At 38.6% G+C, this 22,134-nt stretch overlaps 1 protein-coding gene across 4 annotated transcripts in view; it reads right to left on the minus strand.

Moving 5' to 3' along the window:
- Nucleotides 1-22,134, minus strand: part of R3HDM1 (R3H domain containing 1) — a 179,911-nt gene that overhangs the window by 25,531 nt on the left and 132,246 nt on the right. For all 4 annotated transcript variants that reach the window (XM_029224875.1, XM_029224878.1, XM_029224877.1 and 1 more), the window contains 2 exons: nt 16,410-16,564; nt 12,040-12,191 (listed from right to left, as the gene is read on the minus strand). In XM_029224875.1, coding sequence (XP_029080708.1) covers nt 12,040-12,191; nt 16,410-16,564 — 307 coding nt within the window. The remainder of the gene's footprint in view (nt 1-12,039; nt 12,192-16,409; nt 16,565-22,134) is intronic.

Genomic DNA, 22,134 nt, shown 5'->3' on the forward strand with positions numbered 1-22,134 from the left:
TATTTTCTCAACATGATACAGAGTACCTATGAAAAATCCACAACTAACATCTTTATTAAGGTGGAAGACTGAATGCTGTCCAGTCATGAAGGAGACAAGGATGTCAGCTCTCACTACGTGTATGGAACAGTGTACTAAGCATTCCAGCCAGAGCAATAAGGCAAGAAAATGAAATAAAAGGTACCCAAATTGAAAAGGAAGAAATAAAACAATTTCTTCACAGATGACAAGATCATGTATATGGAAAATCCCAAGAAATCTATTTAAGAAGTATTATAACTAGTAAATGAGTTCAACAAAGTTGTAGGATACAGGATCAATACACAAAAAATAATCTGCATTTCTATACACTTCCAATGAACAATCAAAATGAAATTAAAACAATTCCATTCATAGTATCATCATGAAGAATAAAACACTTAGGAATAAGTTTAATAAAACAAGTGAAAAATCAACTCTAAAAACTACAGAAGCATTGTTGAAAGAAATTAAAGATCTAAATAATTGAAAAACATCCCATGTTCATGGAATGGAAGAATTAACATAGTTAAGATGCCAATTTTCCAAATTAATCTACAGATTTGACACAATCTCCATCAGAATCCCAGTTGACTTCTTTGTAGAAATGGATAAACTGATTACAAAATTCATATGGAACTGCAAGGGACCCAGAATAGCCAAAACAATCTTGATAAGAGAACCAAACTGGAGGACTCACACATCCTGATTTCAAAACTTCATCAATACAGTGTGGCACTGGCACAGGATAAACAGATTAGTAGAAGAGCACTGACAGTCCAGAAATAAACCCAGACATCTATGATCATCTGATTTTCAATAAGGGTACCAAGACCATTCAATGGGGAAAGAACAGTCTTTTCAACAAATAGCACTGGGAAAACTAAATAGTTATGTGCAAAACAATGAAGTTGAATGCTTGTCTCATACCATATAAAAAATTAACTAAAAATGGATCAAAGATTTAAATGTCAGACCTAGGGGCTTCCCTGGTGGCGCAGTGGTTGGGAGTCCGCCTGCCGATGCAGGGGACATGGGTTCGTGCCCCGGTCCGGGAGGATCCCACGTGCCGCGGAGCGGCTGGGCCCGTGAGCCATGGCCGCTGAGCCTGCGCGTCCGGAGCCTGTGCTCTGCAATAGGAGAGGCCACAGCGGTGAGAGGCCCGCGTACCGCAAAACCCCCCACCGCCTCCCCACCAAAAAAAAAGGTTTAAATGTCAGACCTAAAACTATAAAATTCTTAGATATAGACATAAATCTTGGTGATCACAGACCTGGTAATAAATTCTTTGATATGATACCAAAAGCATGAGCAACAAAAGAAAAAAAGATAAAATGGACTTCATCAAAGTGAAAAACTTTTGTACTTGAAAGGACTGCATCAATAAAGTGAAAAGACAACCCACAGAAAGAGAGAAAATATTTACAAATTATATATGTTAAGGAACCTGTACCAGAATACATGAAGAACTCTTACAATTCAACAATAAAAAGACACACAACCCAATTAAATTGAGCAAAGGATCTGAGTATACATTTCTCCAAGGAAAATATACAAATGGCTTAAAAAGCACATGAAAAGACATTCAGTATTATTAGTCATCAGGAAAATCAAAATCAAAATCACGAGATATTACTTCACACTTACTAGAACGGTTATAATAAAAAAGTCAGATAATTAACAAGTATTAAAGGATGTGCAGAGGACTTCCCTGGTGGCACAGTGGTTAAGAATCCACCTGCCAATGCAGGGGACACGGGTTTGATCCCTGGCCCGGGGAAGATCCCACATGCCGCGGAGTAACTAAGCCCACGCACCACAACTACTGAGCCTGCACTTTAGAATCCGAGCGCCACAACTACTGAGACCGCACACCACAACTACTGAAGCCTGCACACCTAGAGCCCGTGCTCTGCAACAAGAGAAGCCACTGCAATGAGAAGCACGTGCACCGCAATGAAGAGTAGCCCTCGCTTGCTGCAACTAGAGAAAGCCCGCGTGCAGCAACAAAGACCCAACGCAGCCAAAAATAAACAAAATAAAGTAAATAATTTATATTAAAAAAGAAGCATGTGGAGAAATTAGATCACTCATGCACTGCTTATGGAAATGTAAAACGTTGCAGCTGCTCTGGAAAACATCATCCTCAAATGATTAAACATACAGTTACCACATGACCCAGTGATTCCACTCCTAGGTATATACCTAAGAGAAATGAAAACAGATGTCTACACAAAAATGTACAAACTAACGTTTACAGCAGTAGTCAAAGGTGGAAACAACCCAAATGTCCATCAACCGACAAATGGATAAACACAATGTGATATATCCCTACCATGGAGTATTATTCAGCTATAAAACGGAGTAACCTACTGGTAATATGCTACAACATGGATGAACCTTAAAAACATTATGCTGAGTGAAAGCAGCCAGTCACAAATGACTACACATAATTCCATTGATATGAAATGTCCGTATCAGGGAACTCTACAGAGACCGAAAGTAGATTAGTGGCTAGGAGATGATGGTGGTGGTGGAGGGGTTGGAGGGTGATAGCTAAAGAGTACGGAGTTTCCTTTTTTTCCCCCTTCATCAGTATATTCACATTAAAATTTTAAAAACTGTGATGAAATACACATAGCATACAATTTATCAACTTAATTGTTTTAAGCATATAGCTCACTGCCATTAAACACATTCACATCGTTTCACAATCATTACCACCATCCATCTCCAGAACTCTCCATCTTGCATAACTGACAGTGAACCCATTAAATGGCAACTCCCCATTTCTCCTTTCCTCAGCCCCTGGCAACCACCATTCTACTTTCTGATTCTATTCATCTGATGACTCTAGGTAACTCAAATAAGTAGAATTATACAGTATTGGTCCTTTTCTGACTGGCTTACTTCACACAGCATAATGTCTTCAAGATTCATCCATGCTGTAGCATGTGACAGAATTTCCTTCCTTTTAAAAACTGAATAATATTCCACTGTATGTGTACACCACATTTAATTTATCCATTTATCTGCTGATGGACACTTGGTTTGCTTCTACTTCAGGGTTTTGTTTTTTCTTTATAAATTTATTTATTTTATCTTTGGCTGCGTTGGGTGTTCGTTGCTGCGCGCGGGCTTTCTCTAGCTGCGGCAAGTGGGGGCTACTCTTCGTTGTGGTGCGCAGGCTTCTCGTTGTGGTGGCTTCTCTTGTTGTGGAGCATGGGCTCTAGAGCGCAGGCTCAGTAGTTGTGGCGCGTGGGCTTAGTTGCTCCACGGCATGTGGGATCTTCCCGGACCAGGGCTCAAACCCGTGTCCCCTACATTGGCAGGTGGATTCTTAACCACCGCGCCACCAGGGAAGCCCTACTTCAGGGTTTTTGTTTGTTTTTCTGGAGAGAAAAATGTTCTAAAATTGACTGTGGTGATGGTTGCTGCACATCTGTGAATATACGAAAAACTATTAAGCAGTACACTTAAGTGGGTGAATTGTATGGTATATGAATTTTACCTCAATAATGCTGTTTACAAAGAAGATAAATAAGGAAATAGCAGAACGGACAAAAATGGTGCATATGTAAAAGGTACACACAAAGAAGTCATATTATATGAAGTCATCCACAAAATGGTTGATGATTTAGGAAAAGTAATAGTATTCAAAACCCTACATAAAAATGTCATTGCTATCATTCATCTCTTCTCTTTATGGTTTTGCAAATATAATGACTGTTATTTCAAATTATTATTATTTTTGATGGGAGAATAGGACCCAGTGTATTCTTCTTAAGCAATAATTAGTTCACTTGAAAAGCAAGTCTCACATGTGCTACAGTTTTTAGTGACTACTAAAGATGATGTCATTGAAAATTTATGAATATTTGGCAAGGTGTGCTTTGGTTTTCTGCCTTTTTAAACCATCTGACGTCTTACTGCCAGTGACAGTCAAACAAACTTCCTGAACTTAATAACATTGCTTAGTAGACATGTGCTGTGTTCCCTGAAGATGCTGTAAGTAATCGATATAATCCATTTGGGGACTATAGTAGTCTGGGTATCACACGTTTAATTCTTTAATAATGAATTAAAGAGACTGAAGCAGGTAACAAAAAACAAGCACTCTGAATCTCATTAGTCCCAATGACTGATTCACCATCTGTGACAACCTGAGCGAATTTCACCAGAATTTAAACCAAATTTAATCAGCCTAGCAGAAAAAATAAAAATTAAAAATGAAAGTAAACTATTCAAAGGTTACTCCATATTTCTCTTGGATCAGTTTTGTTGGATTTTCCTATGAATAACAACATTTTTTACAACTTGTTTTTGGAGCAATTTTAATTTTGGGGGTGGATTATATTTGTGGTAAACCTTTTAGAGGTAGAATTACAGAATGAAAAAGTACAGCAGTTTCATGTTTTGTTAAATATCATCAGACTGATTTATAGAATCAGTTTTCATATACCTAGCACCCAGCAATGTTTGTCTCTCTGCTTAGTGTTAACTGTTTTGTCCTCCTTTTTTGGTTAAGGTTGCCTTAATTCTCATTTCTTAAGATTGTTGGGGAGAGTGAACATTTTCTCATGTGATAATTTATTATTAGTTCTTGTCAAATGGGTAAACTACTTATTTCCATGAATTATTTGTAGAGTTCATTCTAGAACTCTACAAATAATTATCATTAATATTATCATTCTAGAACATACAGAAGTGATACAAATGCTTATAAGCTTTTATCAGACATCTGTCACATTTCCCCACATCTTGATGCTTTCTTTTTGAAATCTGTCTTAATGTAACTGTGCTGAATCTTTATATCAAAACAACCTTTAAAACATTCATCTGCTCTTTGATAATGCACTTCATATCTTGAATCCTAAATCAGTGAGAAAAATAAAGCAGTCAGAAAAGTATTTTCATAAACTCTTCACCACACCTATCTACATACTAACATCTGAGCCCATGCACTCTGCTTTTCCTCCATTTACCATACGCAAATCCTCTGCATTTTATTTATGGCTAACCGACTTCCATTTGAGTGTTTACTCTCATCCGCCTTGAGGACCTTACAACTCTACCCCCTCTCTCCTATAGCAACACACCTCTTTCTGGTGTCTTTCATTTCAGCATGCAAACACTTCTCTTTTCAATTAAGAACAGGACACTCTCTCTTAACCTCATTTTCCCCTCCCATATACTACTGAAATTCAATGCTCCCTTCAGGGATGCAATTCTCAAAAGTTGTCTCTATTTAGTGTCTCCAGTTCCTCTCCTCCCATTCTCTTGCCCCTTATCTCTTAAAGTCTTCCCCCATAGTTAATGATTTTATTACCTATTTAGGGGTTTGAAATATATATACAACAAGAGTACCCAGAAATATATTATACATTTTAAAGAATTATAAGATGAAGAACTATGTAACCTCCATTTGGATTAAGAAAAGAACATCACTAAGTTTCCACAACTTTCCTCACCATGTACCTCTAACTATTGTATAGCAGTGCTCCACACGTAGGTTTAACTTTTTAAACGAATTGTTTCTGAAGGTGTTTTTTTTTTTTAATTACTGAGGTTTGAGAATTCTTCATATCCTCTCTACATAAGTACTTTTTCAGATATTTGATTTCCCAGTCAGTATATTGTTTGACTTTTCATTTTTATTCTGTTGTGTAGCCAGTTTCCATCTGGTATAATTTTCTTACTGTCTGAAAGACTTCCTTTAACATTTCTTGCAGTGCAGGTGAGCTGGTGATTGTTTCAGTTTTTGCATGTCTGAAATAGTCTTTATTTCATATTTGTTTCTGAAAAATACTTCTACTGGTATAGAATTCTGTTTTTTCTCTCATAACCCCAAATACAGATGTTATACCACTGTCTTCTGGCTTGTATTGTTTCTAACAAGAAGTCTATCGAATTCTTATCTTGTTCCTCTATATGTAACGTGTCTTTTTTTCTCTGGCTACTTTTACAATTTTCCCTTTATAACGTTTTGAAAAGTTTCCTCCATATTTCTTTTGCCTGAGTTTGTTGAACTTTTTGGATATGCAGGTTTATGACTTTCATAAATTTTGAAACATTTCAGCCATTACTATTCAAATATTTTTTTGTCCGCCCTTTTTCTCTTTTTGGAGGATGCCAATTGCACATGCATTAGGCCCCCTGAAAAGCACTGATGCTCTGTTCATTATTTCCTAGTCCTTCTTCCTCTGTCTGAATTTTATACTGACTGGCATTGTTTCAGTCAGCTTCAGTTGACTGATTTTTCCTCATTATTGGCCTTATTAGTTTCTCACTTCCTTGCATACTTCCTAATTTTTGATTGGATGCCAGGCATTATGAATTTAACCTTGTTGACTGTTGGATATCCTTGTTTTTTTTTTTGTTTGTTTTGGCTGTGCTGGGTCTTCATTGCTGTGCGCAGGCTTTCTCTAGTTGCGGCGAGCGGGGGCTACTCCTTGTTGCAGTGCATGGGCTTCTCACTGCGGTGGCTTCCCTTATTGCAGAGCACAGGCTCTAGGTGAGCAGGCTTCAGTAGTCGTGGTGTGCGGGCTCAGTAGTTGTGGCTTGTGGACTCTAGAGCACAGGCTCAGTAGCTGTGGGGCACGGGCTTAGTTGCTCTGTGGCATGGTATCTTCCAGGACCAGGGATTGGACCTGTGTTCCCTGCATTGGTAGGCGGATTCTTTTTTTTTTTTTTTTTTGGTGGTACGCGGGCCTCTCCCTGCTGTGGCCTCTCCCGTTGCGGAGCACAGGCTCCGGACGCGCAGGCTCAGCGGCCATGGCTCACGGGCCCAGCCGCTCCGTGGCATGTGGGATCCTCCCAGAACGGGGCACGAACCCGTGTCCCGTGCATCGGCAGGCGGACTCTCAACCACTGCGCCACCAGGGAAGCCCGCAAGCGGATTCCTAACCACTGTGCCAGCAGGGAAGTCCCCCTTGTATTTTTAAATAATATTTCTGAGCTTTGTTCTGAGCCACAGTTATCTGGAGACAATTTAATCCTTTTGGGTCCTGCTTGTTTAAGGCAGGACCAGAGCAACTTTTAATCTAAGGCTAATTGTCCTCCACTACTGAGACAGTATTCTTTTAAGTCCTCTACTCAATGCCTCATGTGTTATGAGGTTTTGACATACTGGCTGGTAGGAATTTAAACTCTTCCTGTCCTTGTGCGAGCTCCAGGGATTGTTCTGCCTGTTCCTTTTCAATGGTTCTTTTCCCTGCCTTGGGGAGTTTTTGCACATAAATGCACCAGTCAGCAATCAACTAAGACTCAAAAGGGTCCCACTTAGATCTCCAGAGCAACCTCTTTGTAACCCTCTTCTCTTCAGTATTCTGCCCTGCAAACTCTAAGCCACCTTGGCTTCCTGGGACTCCTAATTCCATCTCCTTAACTTAGACAGAGGGTCTTGCTTGGGTTCCTCCTCCCTGAGATGTGGCTAGGAAACTCTCCCCAGGCAGCAAGCTGGGGCAATCGTAAGACTCACTTGTTTGTTTTCCCTCTCTGAGGGTTTACTGTCCCTCACCGCCTAACAAAAACTTTTGTTTCATGTATTTGTCTCTAGTTTTAAAGTTATGGTAGGAGGATAAATTTGGTTTCTATTACTCTATCATGGCTGGAAATGGAAATCAAGAGGATGTAGGTTTTTAAGATCCTTTCATCAACATGTCTGATATTGTCCCCAACAGTGATAAGTAAAACACAGGAGTTGTTTTACACAGGAGTGTGAAACACAAGAGTTGTTTTACACAGCAGTGTAAAACACACTCTCAATAGAAATTATTCACAAAATAAAATAAATAGAATATGCCAAACGGGCACTTCCAACACAAACCTTTTCTGCTTCCTAAACTTGGAGTATCTCAGGGGATCGCTTGTTATCTAGGTTACCTATGGCCTGAAGAAATAACAAATAAAATGGCAAGCCATTCAAATTCTTGGGCTGTGAAGAAAGTCAGGATGGATTTTGAGAACCAATTTGGAAAAGCTTAAAATTTACTTGAGGAAGAAAGCTGTAAAAATCTAACGAATAATTCAAAAGTGGATGGGAAGGTTAAGAGATGTACTCCTTTTTCCTTATGTTTAAAAAAAAAACTAACTGAATTTCTCCTTACATAAGTTCTTTCCCTTCTTTCAAAAAAGTACTACCTATTTTTGAATAAATATTCTTCTTGACCTTTTATCTGTAAGACTTCATGAACTGCAAAACTTGTAATTTCCTACTTAGAGTTCTTTATTTGTTATTTTGGCCACATTGTGGGGCTGGCTTATTTATTTATTCATTACAAATTATTTATTTATTTATTTTTGGCTGCATTGGGTCTTCGTTGCTGCATATGGGCTTTCTCTAGTTGTGGTGAGCAGGGCTACTCTTTGTTGCGGTGCACGGGCTTCTCATTGCGGTGGCTTCTCTTGCTGCGGAGCACGGGCTCTAGGCACGCAGGCTTCAGTAGTTGTGGCATGCGGTCTCAGTAGTTGTGGCTCATGGGCTCCAGAGCACAGGCTCAGTAGTTGTGGCGCACGGGCTCAGATGCTCCGCGGCATGTGGGATCTTCCCGGACCAGAGATTGAACCTGTGTCCCCTGCCTTGGCAGGTGGATTCTTAACCACTGCGCCACCAGGGAAGTCCCTGGTTTAATTTTTAAACCAGAGCTTATGAACAATGTAATTAAAAATATAGAAAATATAATGTCTAGAATATATGATTCTTAACAAAGTTCACATATTATGTGTACACTGAAAAATAACTTGAATGAAGACAGCAAAATTTAACAGTGATTATCTCTGGGTGGTGAGATTGTAGCTGATTTGCTTTTTCACCATTTTTTACATTTTGAAAATTTTATATTTTCAAATTTTCTACAATGACTCTGTATTGTATGTATAATCAGGAAGACCCAAACAAGTTAAATAGAGAAAACACTCTTTTAGCGGACAAAATGTAGATGCAGGAGAATTATTTTGCCCAATAGAAACTCACTGAGAGAGACTGAAAAATGAAAAGATTTTTGCATGAAATAACACCTCTCGTCCTTATTCTTTAAAGATATCTACTTAAAAATTATTAATCTAAAATAGAGACTTCCAAAAAAATAAAATAAAATAGAGACTTCCCTGGTGGTGCAGTGGTTAAGAATCCGCCTGCCAATGCAGGGGACAAGGGTTTGAGCCCTCGTCCGGGAAGATCCCACATGCCATGGAGCAACTAAGCCCGTGTGCCACAACTACTGAGCCTGCGTTCCGGAGCCCGTGAGCCACAACTACTGAAGCCCGTGCGCCTAGAGCCCATGCTCCGTGACAAGAGAAGCCACCGCAATAAGAAGCTTGTGCACCTCAACAAAGAGTAGCCCCTGCTCACTGCAACTGGAGAAAGCCCACGCGCAGCAAGCAAGACCCAATGCAGCTAAAAATAAATAAATAAATTTATATTAAAAAATTACTATTATTACTCATTTTTGGTGAGTTTACAAGAAATGGAATAGCAATAAGCATCCTCTTCCCTTCCTATTTAACATTATTTTTGTCCATATAACTTAATTTACTAATTAATTTTGCTGATAAATAAAAGCTGTTATATCCAATGAAGAGAAAATAAACATTCTGAAAAGGCAATGTTTTAGCACCAGAAGTAACTTTCTCATTACATTTTATTTCTCTAGGCTAAGTGTTAACAAATTCCCTTTTAATAACAACAGAAGGAAAAGTTCACTAAAACATGTGGTTCAGATTGAGACTCTGTTATTGACAATTATTTCAAAGGATGGCTGAGGCAAACAAAAAACCAAAATGCAAAACTAGAAGTTTAGGAGAAATTAAATGAATCCAAAACAGTTCCAGAAGTAGGACAAAGGGGACACTAGAGGGATACTAGTTTACAAAATGAGGAAAAACAGACTATGCAGATGGAAAAAGGAAAAAGACTTAAAAGTAGGTTTTCTTTTTCATTATTTCATAAAGATTCTGTGAAACCTTTTTTTTAGAGTTCTGAAAAATAAAGTTTACAGTGTCTTCAAGTTCCCCTCTCTGTACGCTAGCCCTTTGAGATTGCAGATCAAAGACAAAAGTATATTCTCCTTTTGAGTGTCAAGATAAAAATGGGAAAATAAATGGTAATACAAAAAAATCCCAAATGGGAGCATTTTGAAAATATTATCCAACTAGCCTGCCCATTTTTGCAGACTGTAGGAATGAAATTAGATTTTTCTCTACATCATAGACAGAAATACCATGATTTGTTGTAAAACTAGTTTCTCTGACCGGTACATGGCTTGCTGAAAGTGACAAGACACATGATTTGTATCAGGCTATGCTAAATCCTCATAGTACACATAACAACACAATCCAATCCAAACACAAAATTGCCTCAGTGATAACTGATTGGTTGAGCTGAAAGTAAAGATAATGCAAATTCCACTTTTCTGCATAAGGAGCCGCCACAAGAAAATGGATTGCTAAGCAACTCAAGCTAAGGAAGACATTTTTCAGAACAAAGGCTCACTTAGTGTTCTTACAGAAATCTTATAATCTGATAATGTTTTAGTATAAACATGAGTGTTTGGATCAGGACCCTATAGCTTAGAGTTTAAGATATACTTTCCCCCTGTGAACAAACTGAGATTTATTATACTTGCTGGTATGGAGTAATCGACACAGTTTTACCTTAGGACACTGGGTCTTGGATGAAATTTTACAATGACAGATATTATGACTTTCTTGCAAATGTGTAAAATATTACTGGGTTATGGCGACTTGTGCATAGCTGAAGTGTACAGATGAAAAAAAGGGCTGGTTAGCATAGGTCAGTGAGTCTCAACTCTTATTGCCAGAAGAATCACCTGGAAGGTTTTAAAAAATAATGGGAAATTTTAACACAGTATAAATTTCTATTTTCAGGACTTCCCTAGCAGTCCAGTGGTTAAGACTCCGTGCTTCCATTGCAGGGGACGCAGGTTCAATCCCTGGTCTGGGAACTAAGATCCTGCGTGCTGCACAGTGAGGCCCAAAAAAAAATTTTTAAATTTTCACTGTGCAGCAGCTCTACCACAAAAGGGCTGGGGCTCATCATTGTATAAAACTCCAAAGTTGCCTGTGAGATTTCAACCAACTCGTTTAAAAAGCCTGGGCCTGTTCAGTTTGTGGCATCCACAGAGAGGAGGAAATATGTGAGTTCCTCAGGTGTGTATGTATGTGTGTTTATGACAATAAATAAAATGAGAGTCAAGTCCCCATTTTCCCAAACAGATTCAATGGAGCAAGTACTGCAACCCCTTCTTCACCTCTAAATACCATCTGTAACCATAACTGGGTGACAACCTCTTATTAGCAATTCTACCTTCAGACTCCTTATTAAAAAGAGCACCAAGGCTACTCTGGCAACCTTACAGAAATGTCATGAGAATAAATGAAAGACTGTAATCCACTCTGAACAGCAGACTAAAAGTACCCAACTCAAAGGAAGACTATTTTTTTTTTTAACACATTAGGCTTATCAGAGAAGTTTCTGTTCTTTTAAGTTAAGTGGCTAATGGAATACTTCACGACTTGCTTTAATATAGACCTACTATCATTTGCTTCTCATATGCCTCCCTCCTCTTACTGATGAAAAAGGGGCTCCCCAGAGCCTGAAAGATTCCAGCAAGATATTTTGCTCTTGAAGTTATATACAGGAAATACATTCTCCCCAGACTCTTACAAAAACCTTAAATATTGACACATAAACGCTCTTAACTCTAAGATCTATGGCCAACTATTGATTCCACTTAGGTGAGTAAAAGGAGACTGGCCTACTACTTTCAGGCACATGAGAGAAAATTTGATTCTCCATTGGTTTACATATGGAATGCCTTGCTTGTACTGATTTTGTTAAAAAAAAAAGTGCTAGATAAATAGATTGTATTGTAGTTTTTCTGTTCTATATTAGAGAATGATCTCAGGTAATGCCCCTTAGGCAACTTTAAAATTAGCAACAGACCACAATCCTGATAAACAATGAGGAGCTATAAGGTTAGGCTTTTTATTCATACTCACCTTAAATTATTTTGTTGGCCAGGTGGAATGATGCTATAGTAAACTGGCATTCCTGCTGTAGGCATAGATCCTTGATTAGACTGATTAGGGAACATAACAGGCTGTTGATAAGTCTGATGGGCAATTCCTTGAGAACCTTGAGGCAGTGAAACCTAAAATTTGAAAGGCAATTTAAAGGCAAAAACGTTCTTTAAAACCTTGCAAATGTTAATGTCTCCAGCCTCCATAAACTTTCAAGTGTGAGCAGTTAGGAATAAGGTAAAACTGCCAATAGGCTGTCCTGATAAGTTAGTTACAGCATTACCACTTTATTTCAATGTTCCTTTTAGCTGGTTATTGTTTTTTGGCTAGCATTTATCAATAGTACAGTAGGCTAGGAGTTATGACTCACATCCCAAAGTAGAAGTTATCTTATTATTTTTATTTTAAAAATTTATTTATTTATTTAATTTTTGGCTGCATTGGGTCTTTGTTGCTGCACGCGGGCTTTCTTTAGTTGCAGGGAGCCAGGGCTACTCTTCGTTGTGGTGTGCAGGCTTCAGTAGTTGTGGCAGGCGGGTTCAGTAGTTGTGGCTCGCGGGCTCTACAGCACAGGCTCAGCAGTTGTGGCACACGGGCTTAGTTGCTCCGCGGCATGTGGGATCTTCCTGGACCAGGGATCGAAGCCATGTCCCCTGCATTGGCAGGTGGATTCTGAACCAATGCGCCACCAGGGAAGTCCCAGAAGTTATTTTAAAAAAGAAACAGTTTCCAAATAAGGATGACCCTTTCACATGGGAAGAGTAATGCAATTTACCTCAGGTAGAGAGAAGTAAAACTCAGATAGGGTACTAGTGAGATACACTGGATCAGAAAGTGTGAGCTCTGAAGCTTAAGATATCTAGATGTGATACTGACTCCATCAACTTTACTATATATGTGACACTGGGCAAACGACTTAACTCAGATTCTGAGGCCCCAGAGTTCATTATCTGCAAAAACAGGATGCCACCTCCACCTCAGGAGGGGTATTATCTCCATTATAATCTCCATTTACAGGATCTAGCACAGCAGGCATCTGATGAACAGTGGATCTTTCAATTCTCTGTTTTCCACATTCATCTACATAGAAACCCCATGAACATAATCAGGACTTCCCTGGTGGTGCAGTGGTTAAGAATCTGCCTGCCAATGCAGGGGACACGGGTTTGATCCCTGGTCTGGGAAGATCCCACATGCTGTGGAGCAACTAAGCCCACAAGCCACAACTACTGAGCCCTCACGCCACAACTACTGAAGTCCACAGGCCTCGAGCCCGTGCTCTGCAACAATATAAGACACTGCCATGAGAAGCCCGCGCAACACAACCAAGAGTAGCTCCTGCTCACCGCAACTACAGAAAGCCCGCGCACAGCAATGAAGACCCAACGTGGCCAAAAATAAATAAATTTAAAAAAGAAACACAAAAAAACACATGAACATAATGGATTCATTTCTCTAGTTTCCAGTTTCTAAAATACAAACCACAACGGCATAATGGTTTTGTAATTTACAAGTGCACCACAGTAGTTGCATTACAATGATTTTGGTAAATAAAGCCTGTGTCAAAGCTTCTGATGATGATGTCAGCAACAGTAGGAACAGTGATGACAATCAAAGTTAACATTACCGAGTACTTACTACCATGTTCAGGTTCTGTCCCAAGAACTTTATGTATATTATTACATCAAGTCTTCCTAACAACCCTAAGAAATTACTTTTATCATCCTTGTTTTATAGAAGGGGTTAAAAATTGAGGTTAATAACTTGCCCAAGGTTGTATAGCTAGTAAGGAGAAAAGTCGGGGTCTGAACCCATGCCCACTGGCTCCAGAGCCTTAGTTCTTTAACCACTTCACCATTCTCTATACCTGGGCTCTGTGATTTATAAGTTGATGATTAACTTCTAAGTCTTGCCTATATAACATGTTTCTAAACTAGTAACTAGTCCTTTCAAAATACACAGTAATCTCTTAAACTACTTTCAATTTAGCTCAGCAGCAAAGATAAAGTTGTTGGTTTGATTTATCCAATTTTTTATGACAAAATATATTTCAGTCTTTTTGTCTACTGAGGCAGTGTAACATCCTAAGATTATTTCTGATTGTATCTAAGTTAGTGTATATGCAAGATCTAGGAAAAATGGCAACTCAATCTAGATGATTTAAGCTACAGAATAAATTTGTAACCAGTGGTAAAGAAAAAAACTGAAGTACCAAAAGAGAGGAAACCGTACTTGAGAATGTACAGCCGCAGAATATACTCTACTCAGTAGATGACTTTTCAGGCTTATTATTTATTTGTTAATTTAAAATTTTATTTTTATTTTTTCAGCCGTGATGCACGACTTGCAGGATCTTAGTTCTCCGACCAGGGGTTGAACCCAGGCCCTTGGCAGTGAAAGCGACGAGTCCTAACCACTGGACTGCTAGGGAATTCCTTCGGGCTTATTTTTTAGATGACAGTTTATTACCACCTAGCTTATCTAACCAAATGTAGTAGGAAGCATGAAGCAGCCTGTCATTCACTGCTTATCAGAGCAATACATCTCACAGTCATTCACCCAGTGGAAGGATTACATGAAATACCATGAGAAAATAATTTATAACTTGTAAAAAAGTATGCTATAGAAATGATAATAACTGTCTTAGCTCTGAAACACTTTCAGTATCTAGCTCCATTTTTAAAAACTACACTAACAAGGATGTAATTTATTTTAAACTTATATTTCTTTTTTTTATAGTTAATCCACCAGTTAATTTTCCAGTGTTATACTAATCTTTCTTTTATTTATTTGTTTGTTTATTTATTTATTTAGTCTAGTCTGCACCGGGTCTTAGTTTTGGCACGCAGGATCTTTAGTTGTGGCATGCGGACTCTTAGTTGCAGCATGCATGCGGGATCTAGTTCCCCGACCACGGATTGAACCCGGGCCCCCAGCACTGGGTGCACAGAGTCTTACTCACTGGACCACCAGGGAAGTCCCTAAACTTATATTTCAAGGAAGATCTTATTTACACAGTGCCTGGGCATCTAACAGATGCTCAGCAGACTAGATTAGGTAGCATGACCAGGGTCCTTGAGAAGGGAGAGCTCCTGGCTTGGTAGTGATCCTGTCTAATATCTAGCTACAGAGGAAGTAGGGGATGGGCAGTCTCATGGGCCTTGGCTTAAGCAGGGTGGACTGGAGTAAAAAGCATGGAGGATTTGAGAGAAAAGAAAGATATAAAATCTAGTTTCAGGATGTATCTTCTTTTTTCCTTAGTTGCTTTCTATTATCAAGGGGCTTCAAAAGTAGACATATTCTTAGTGCTCAAAAGTCCTCAACAATTCCACATTTTACATTTTAATTACAATTTTCATTTTCTGGAATTACAAGAATATGCTACCTCCTTTGCTCATATCCTTCCCCATCCTCAGAATGCCTTAACTAATTTATGCCCGTAATTTTCTTTTAAGAGCTGATTAAAGGTTTATACCTTTCTAGAAGACTTCTGTATTAAGTCCCTAACCTATTCATGGCCATATTTCACAATTCCTTCAGTTAGTGGTCTGTATATTATCATCAATTTGTTGACCTGTGTTTAGATGTACATTTATCTTCCCAGCTAGATTATTTTTACCTTGTTGAGATGAATGACAACGGCCTTTGGATTTCTTAACATTGGAGTCAGTTATGGGAAACCATGAGGCTAATAAAACAAACTCACTCGCAGGTTATTCCAGAAAGGTAAAGGAAGGTAAAATAAATTTCTGGAAATGTGCCATAGATGGGCTAAAGAAATCTGACTTATTCAAGAAACAGTAGGTGTTTCTACTTTAGAACTATAAATTAAAATCCATGACATTTTCAATACATGACATACTCTTCCTTTTTTTCATTTAGTGAGGGGGAAAAAGCTCAGTTCCAGCATGGGAAATTGCACATCCTTCTCTATTCTATAAATACTGACTTATAATCTGTACTGTATTTCATACACCTACCTCTACCTTTATTTTTCCCTCCCATTCCATTCTCCTCAAGAGATTTTCTAAGGAGCTGCAGAATAGAATAAGACACTTGCTCATATATTGATACTTATGTATTGAATAGCTGGAAACACAGACAATGCCAGAAAAATCTACTTCTCAAAATTAATATGGTTCAGATATTTTTTTTCTAAGTTAATGAAGTGAATGAATGATGCAATAAGTGAGGACAGAACAAAGCTGCAATGACTAATAGAACTCTTAAGACTATAAAGTTATGTATTACAGAAGCATTTTCCCCATATTAAAAGGAGAAGAATGTAGCTACACATTTTAGTTATTCAAAATCCCCTCTACCCAATGCAGGTAAGAGCGACCACGTACCTGATATGATGGCACTGAAGGATAGGGGATGACCACTCCTTGAATCTGATTTCCAATGCTGTTGGGCTGGCCACCAACTAGGCTCTGACTCTGGGGTTGCTGAACTCCAACTATCCCCTGGTAGTTTTGCTGCTGGTTGGGCATAACTTGATAACCTGTAATGGCACAGTGAGTTAAATCCTGCTTTGAATTTAATTTATTTCACTAGCAGTATGTTTTTGTATTTTAAGCAAGTACTTTGTGTTCTAAGATGACAGAGTTTTGTTTAAACAGCAAGTCTCAAAAATCTTCTGTTATGCGAGCTAACATTTAAAAGGTTTACTATGTAGGTAACCCAAGTCAGCTACCCTCTCCGCCCTCCCAAAATAACACTCAAATAAAGTTTGGGTACAAAGATTTCCTTTGCAGTTGAGGAAATTTATAGGGCCACAGACTTGGTTTATATACACAATTACTAGTTAGTGTATAGTACAGTCTGTTATTAAAAATAGTTTCTGTGGGCCAGGACTGGCTACATAATTTGTGGGACCCAGTGCAAAAGCAAAATGCAGGGCCTCTTGTTAAAAAATGGAGAGTTTTGAGTTGGTAGTAGTAGAACTAGTCCTTCTGGAGACTGAAAATAATGGCGGGGGGGAACCACTTTTATAGAATAGTTGAATGTTTGAAAAACCACACTAAGATACGAATCCTTATATTAGGAATGTGTCAAGGGCACAAGGAAAAATTGAGTTACCTAGCAATTTTTAAGGTTATTTCCCTATATTATTAAGGTCACTTAACAGAGGAACCGATCATTAGAGGGGTTAAGCAATCTGCCCAAAGTTCACAAATCAAAAACCTAAGGGACAGTTCTTCCTAAACTGAAGGCACTGTTGGTAATTTAACTAGTAAGTTAAGAGTATAAACATACTTTTATTAAGTGAATTTATCAGTTATTTAAACAAGAATCCACAATGATAAGCTTTGAGTAGTGAATATGAATTGTACAATACGTGTCTCCTGACCCTAAGAGGATTCCTTTAAGTAAACCAGTTAGCTCAAGACTTATGTAAATTACTAAAAACTACCACAAATCCTCTTTTTGTTTTTTTTTTAAGAGAAATATAAATAACTGACCTTCTAATCAGGGTATCTAAAAAGCTTCTACAAAGATAAACCTAACTATGGCATTGCCTATACAAACTTCCACAACTAAAGGTCAGCGAAATGATTTCTCTGATAGCACCATAAATCTATTCTGCTACCTTATAAATATCAAGATTTCATCTCCATCCTTATTAATTCCTAAAGCAACAGGAATGGCAAAGATCCCATCTCAGGTACTGATTGTAGACAAGGGTATCACTCACTGCAGTTGCCTGGAAGCCTCAATGATTCCACTCAATGGCTAAATAATTGAATAAATTCTAACATCAACCTTCTCTAAAGATATGAATACAAAACATATCCGGTAACTAAGCAACATATTAACAACAAAGTAAAAATCAAGTACAAATCCAGTTATAGTGAATACTTTAATAGTGAAGGGTTTTGCTGTTTCTGAAACATTTCTCCCTGTGAAATTCCTATAGTCCTCAAATCTGGTGGTAAAGAAGCTTCTTTCTTTCTTTTTTTTTTTCCTGGTACGCGGGCCTCTCACTGTTGTGGCCTCTCCCGTTGCGGAGCACAGGCTCCGGACGCGCAGGCTCAGCGGCCATGGCTCACGGGCCCAGCCGCTCCGCGGCATGTGGGATCTTCCCGGAGCGGGGCACGAACCCGTGTTCCCTGCATCGGCAGGTGGACTCTCAACCACTGCGCTACCAGGGAAGCCCAAGAAGCTTCTTTCTTGCTCCTTAGCCTAATAATTAACAACCAAGCCTATTTTCAGCTTACCAAATAACAAGTATTTCAAATTCATACTCTAAAGTCCAAATATCATCGAAACGTACACTGACACATTTCCACCCCTAGGAAAAGAAAGGGCAGGAATGGAAATGGGATGTGAAGACCCTTTTTTGTGTTGGAAACACCACCTCTCATCCACACATACATCTATTGCAGGGTCAGAATTTGGGCTCAGCTCTTTATAGACTGGGAAAGTAACTTCTTACAATGGTCTTGTCCGAATTACAGTCCACTAAAATTAAAAAGAAAAATGTGACCACCTAGCAGAATTCACTGTAACATAATGTGACTTAAATACCTTGACTTAAATAGTCACGTCCCCCTAAGAAACTCAAGTGTTTTTCAAACTATTTTTGTATTTTATTCATTGCCAGTATTTGGAGGTTCACCTTGTTTGCCTCCTGCCTGCAACTCCCTCTTATGAAAAGAAACCTGACACAGAAAACCTCAATACATAGCTATAGATTTCATGACACAGTGGTCTAACGCAGCATCACATGGACACTACACCATGGAATTTACACCGATAAATTTCCAATGGTATTTTAGATTCTTTAATGCAACCTTAACTCCACTAATATCCATTCCTACGAATGTATATATACATATCTCCACACAAACATCACATTTTGAAAATGTGCAACATAACATAAAATCTAAAACATCTGACTCTAGCACCTCATTTGTCATAGACGGTTATGTAAAGATGCTGTGAGCTCAAGATGTGCCTGGAGGGTGATAAAAGGTGAGTGAAACACGGTCCCTATCTTTGAAATTAGGCATTCTTAGCCATGACACCATAACAGAAGAGCAGAATAAACAGGGCATTATGAAATTAAGAGGGAGACGTTAATCCTGGCTGGTATTCACAGAGGAAGTAACATATGAGCCTGGATTTAAAGAAAAGGTCTGGACAAAGTAAAAAACATGTTTGAGGAACAGGGAAGAAAAGTGGAAGATGAAGGCAGAATATTGGTGGAGAACCAGAGATTTTACAAATAGAAAAGCAGTGAGAACTACTAAGAGGTTCCAGATTTTAAAGATTGTGAACAAATAACTAATATTAGTACTTCATTCAGAAGTAGCACAAATAAACTGGGAACATGTTTTTAAATAACAGTGGAGCTAATAAAAATAAGAATGTCAAACACTTTAAAAGAAAATACCTTCCTAAGAAGCTCTCTTATTAATCTTTTTTTTTTTTTTTTTTTTTTTGCGGTACGCGGGCCTCTCACTGTTGTGCCCTCTCCCGTTGCGGAACACAGGCTCCGGACGCACAGGCCCAGCCGCTCCACGGCATGTGGGATCTTCGCCGACCGGGGCACGAACCCGTGTTCCCTGCATCGGCAGGTGGACTCTCAACCACTGCGCCACCAGGGAAGCCCTATTCCATATTTCTTAAAACTCGACAGGTAATATAAAATTGTTCTTGTTAACTGTTCTCTCACGGCTTGTGTACACGTTTAAAAAACCCCCAAAATAGAAATGGTGTGCTTTTTAAGGGCAGGGTTAGAAGCTTTTAACACCCTACCCACCCCGTTAAAGGAAAAAAACCCCAAAATATCCATATCGGTTATCAAGCAAATAAGCCAAAAAAGTGGGCACTTAATATTTATACTTACTAAATAAACAGCGAGGAAGAACATATTCTTAACAGAATGGAATCAAAATAACACATCCTTCTACACAAAACCAGGCTGACTGAGAATGAATGGCCAGTTTCTCACTGTCCACGTTTAGCGAATGGCTTTTGATAGCCAAAGCAGTACTTAAGTTTTAAGATAACATGTTTATATAATAAGGTTAAACATATTTGCCTTTTCATTAAAATGAAACTTAATCCCATGAATACAAATCACCTCAGTCTAGAATCATGGATCACTCATTATGCCTCTCCTTAAAAAATGCATAGCATGGGGCTTCCCTGGTGGCGCAGTGGTTGGGAGTCCGCCTGCCGATGCAGGGGACACGGGTTCGTGCCCGGTCCGGGAAGATCCCACGTGCCGCGGAGCGGTTGAGCCCGTGAGCCATGGCCGCTGAACCTGCGCGTCCGGAGCCTATGCTCCGCAACGGGAGAGGCCACAACAGTGAGAGGCCCGCGTACCGCAAAAAAAAAAAAAAAAAAAAAAAACCATAGCAGCCGAATCACAGTAATTTTCATGTAATTAACCTCAAAGTGTTTACTTGATAAGGAAGAAAAGAACTGTTTTAGTTTATATCTAATATGTAAAGCTTGAAATGAAGGTTTAATTTGAACACTGCTGGGGAAAAAGGGACATTAAAAACACCTTTGAAAAAGCTTTATTTGATTATAAAATAGGTTTTTATGGAAGAAAATTTGGAAAATACAAAAAAGGGGAAAAGTCAGGGTGGAGAAAACCATTTTTGCATAACAGTCACTTGTAGATAATCACTATTTACATCTTGTATATATGGTTAACCTTATTTTCCCTGCATAGATAGCAACATACATACCCACTTACATTGTTTATAGAAATGGACCATATGACACATTCTGTTTCAAAACCTTTCTCCATGCAATGTTTCCATAGCTAATCAATAGGGCTTGTACAAAGCTATGGGAAGGAAGCATTTAAGTAAATTTTCTTAGAACATATTTAGACCTCAAGTTAACAATAAAAGGATGAGAAAAAAACTCAGCTGATCTGAACTCTCTACTGCCTTTTAGGAAGAAGGCATGTGTCAAGAAGGTTACAAGACAAAAAGACCAAGTATTTTAGGACAAATTATGTCAGCTTCTGGTTTCCATTCTGCAACCCAGCCCAAACACAAATTTAGCCCAAATCCCTAAGCATTTTCATTCAGAATACTACATAATTATCATTTCTTCGATAGCAACGACAAGGCAATAATAGTAGCTAACATTTACATGACATCCACTAGGTTTTAGGTACTGTTCTAAGCACTTTCATATGCTAACTCTTTTACTGCTCCCAATCTCATGAAGTCTTACTATCTCCATTTTTCAGATGAAAAAAAAACCAAAAGCACAGAAAGGTTCACATTTTGTCCAAGGTTACCAGCTGTTAAGTGCTGTAGCTGGGATTTGCACATAGTAGTCTGATTGTAAACTTTACTTTTCTCGGGGAAAAATGCTGAAGTAGAAAGAGTACTACAATAACACTGCTCAAATAAGCAGAACACTTAAACACCTGACCTCCTTCCATTTTCTGAGAATTTTGGTTAATGAAGACTTTTACTGTAGTTTAACAGAAGTTAAACAGAGTCTAAGTCTTAACAGAAATTTAATTATAGGAAAACAAAGAATTATTGTAAATAGTCAATCAACCAGGAAAGTTTTTTTTTTTCATTTGAAGATTATTTGTGAGTATTAAGTGTTGTTACCTAAAACAGAATCAGAGTGAAAGGTGGTTGAGCAGTTAGTCCAGACTGGAGCTATACAAACTTCCAGGCTGAAAACAAGACCACGTGTCACAGGGTTTCCACTACTCCCCAGATGCATGGTTTGTGACCTCTTTATTTCAAGGTTACATTTCTTTGTCTCATTATAATAAGATTTCACATGTATATAAAACAACTGGGAAGGGGAAGACGACGCTCAAATGGTGACATAGTTCAGGTTCCATGTTCCCTGGTCTGGGTCTCTCACTCAGCCTGAGCATTTCCATGTCAATCTCCAATGTTCCTCTTTGGGTTTTAGCTTTGCTATTTTACCTCAAAGCCTGCCTTTACTCAAAACGTATACTCTCCTGCCATATTCCGGATGAGTATACAGAAGATTTCTCCAGCAGAATTTTCATAAATGTGGCTCTCCTCTCCATCAAGTTGAACTGCTTTGCCAAGAAGGGAGCTTTTACCA

The sequence above is a fragment of the Monodon monoceros genome, unplaced genomic scaffold, assembly GCF_005190385.1.
Source record: "Monodon monoceros isolate NGI ecotype Baffin Bay Population unplaced genomic scaffold, NGI_Narwhal_1 Super_Scaffold_16, whole genome shotgun sequence".
Lineage (NCBI taxonomy): Eukaryota > Metazoa > Chordata > Mammalia > Artiodactyla > Monodontidae > Monodon > Monodon monoceros.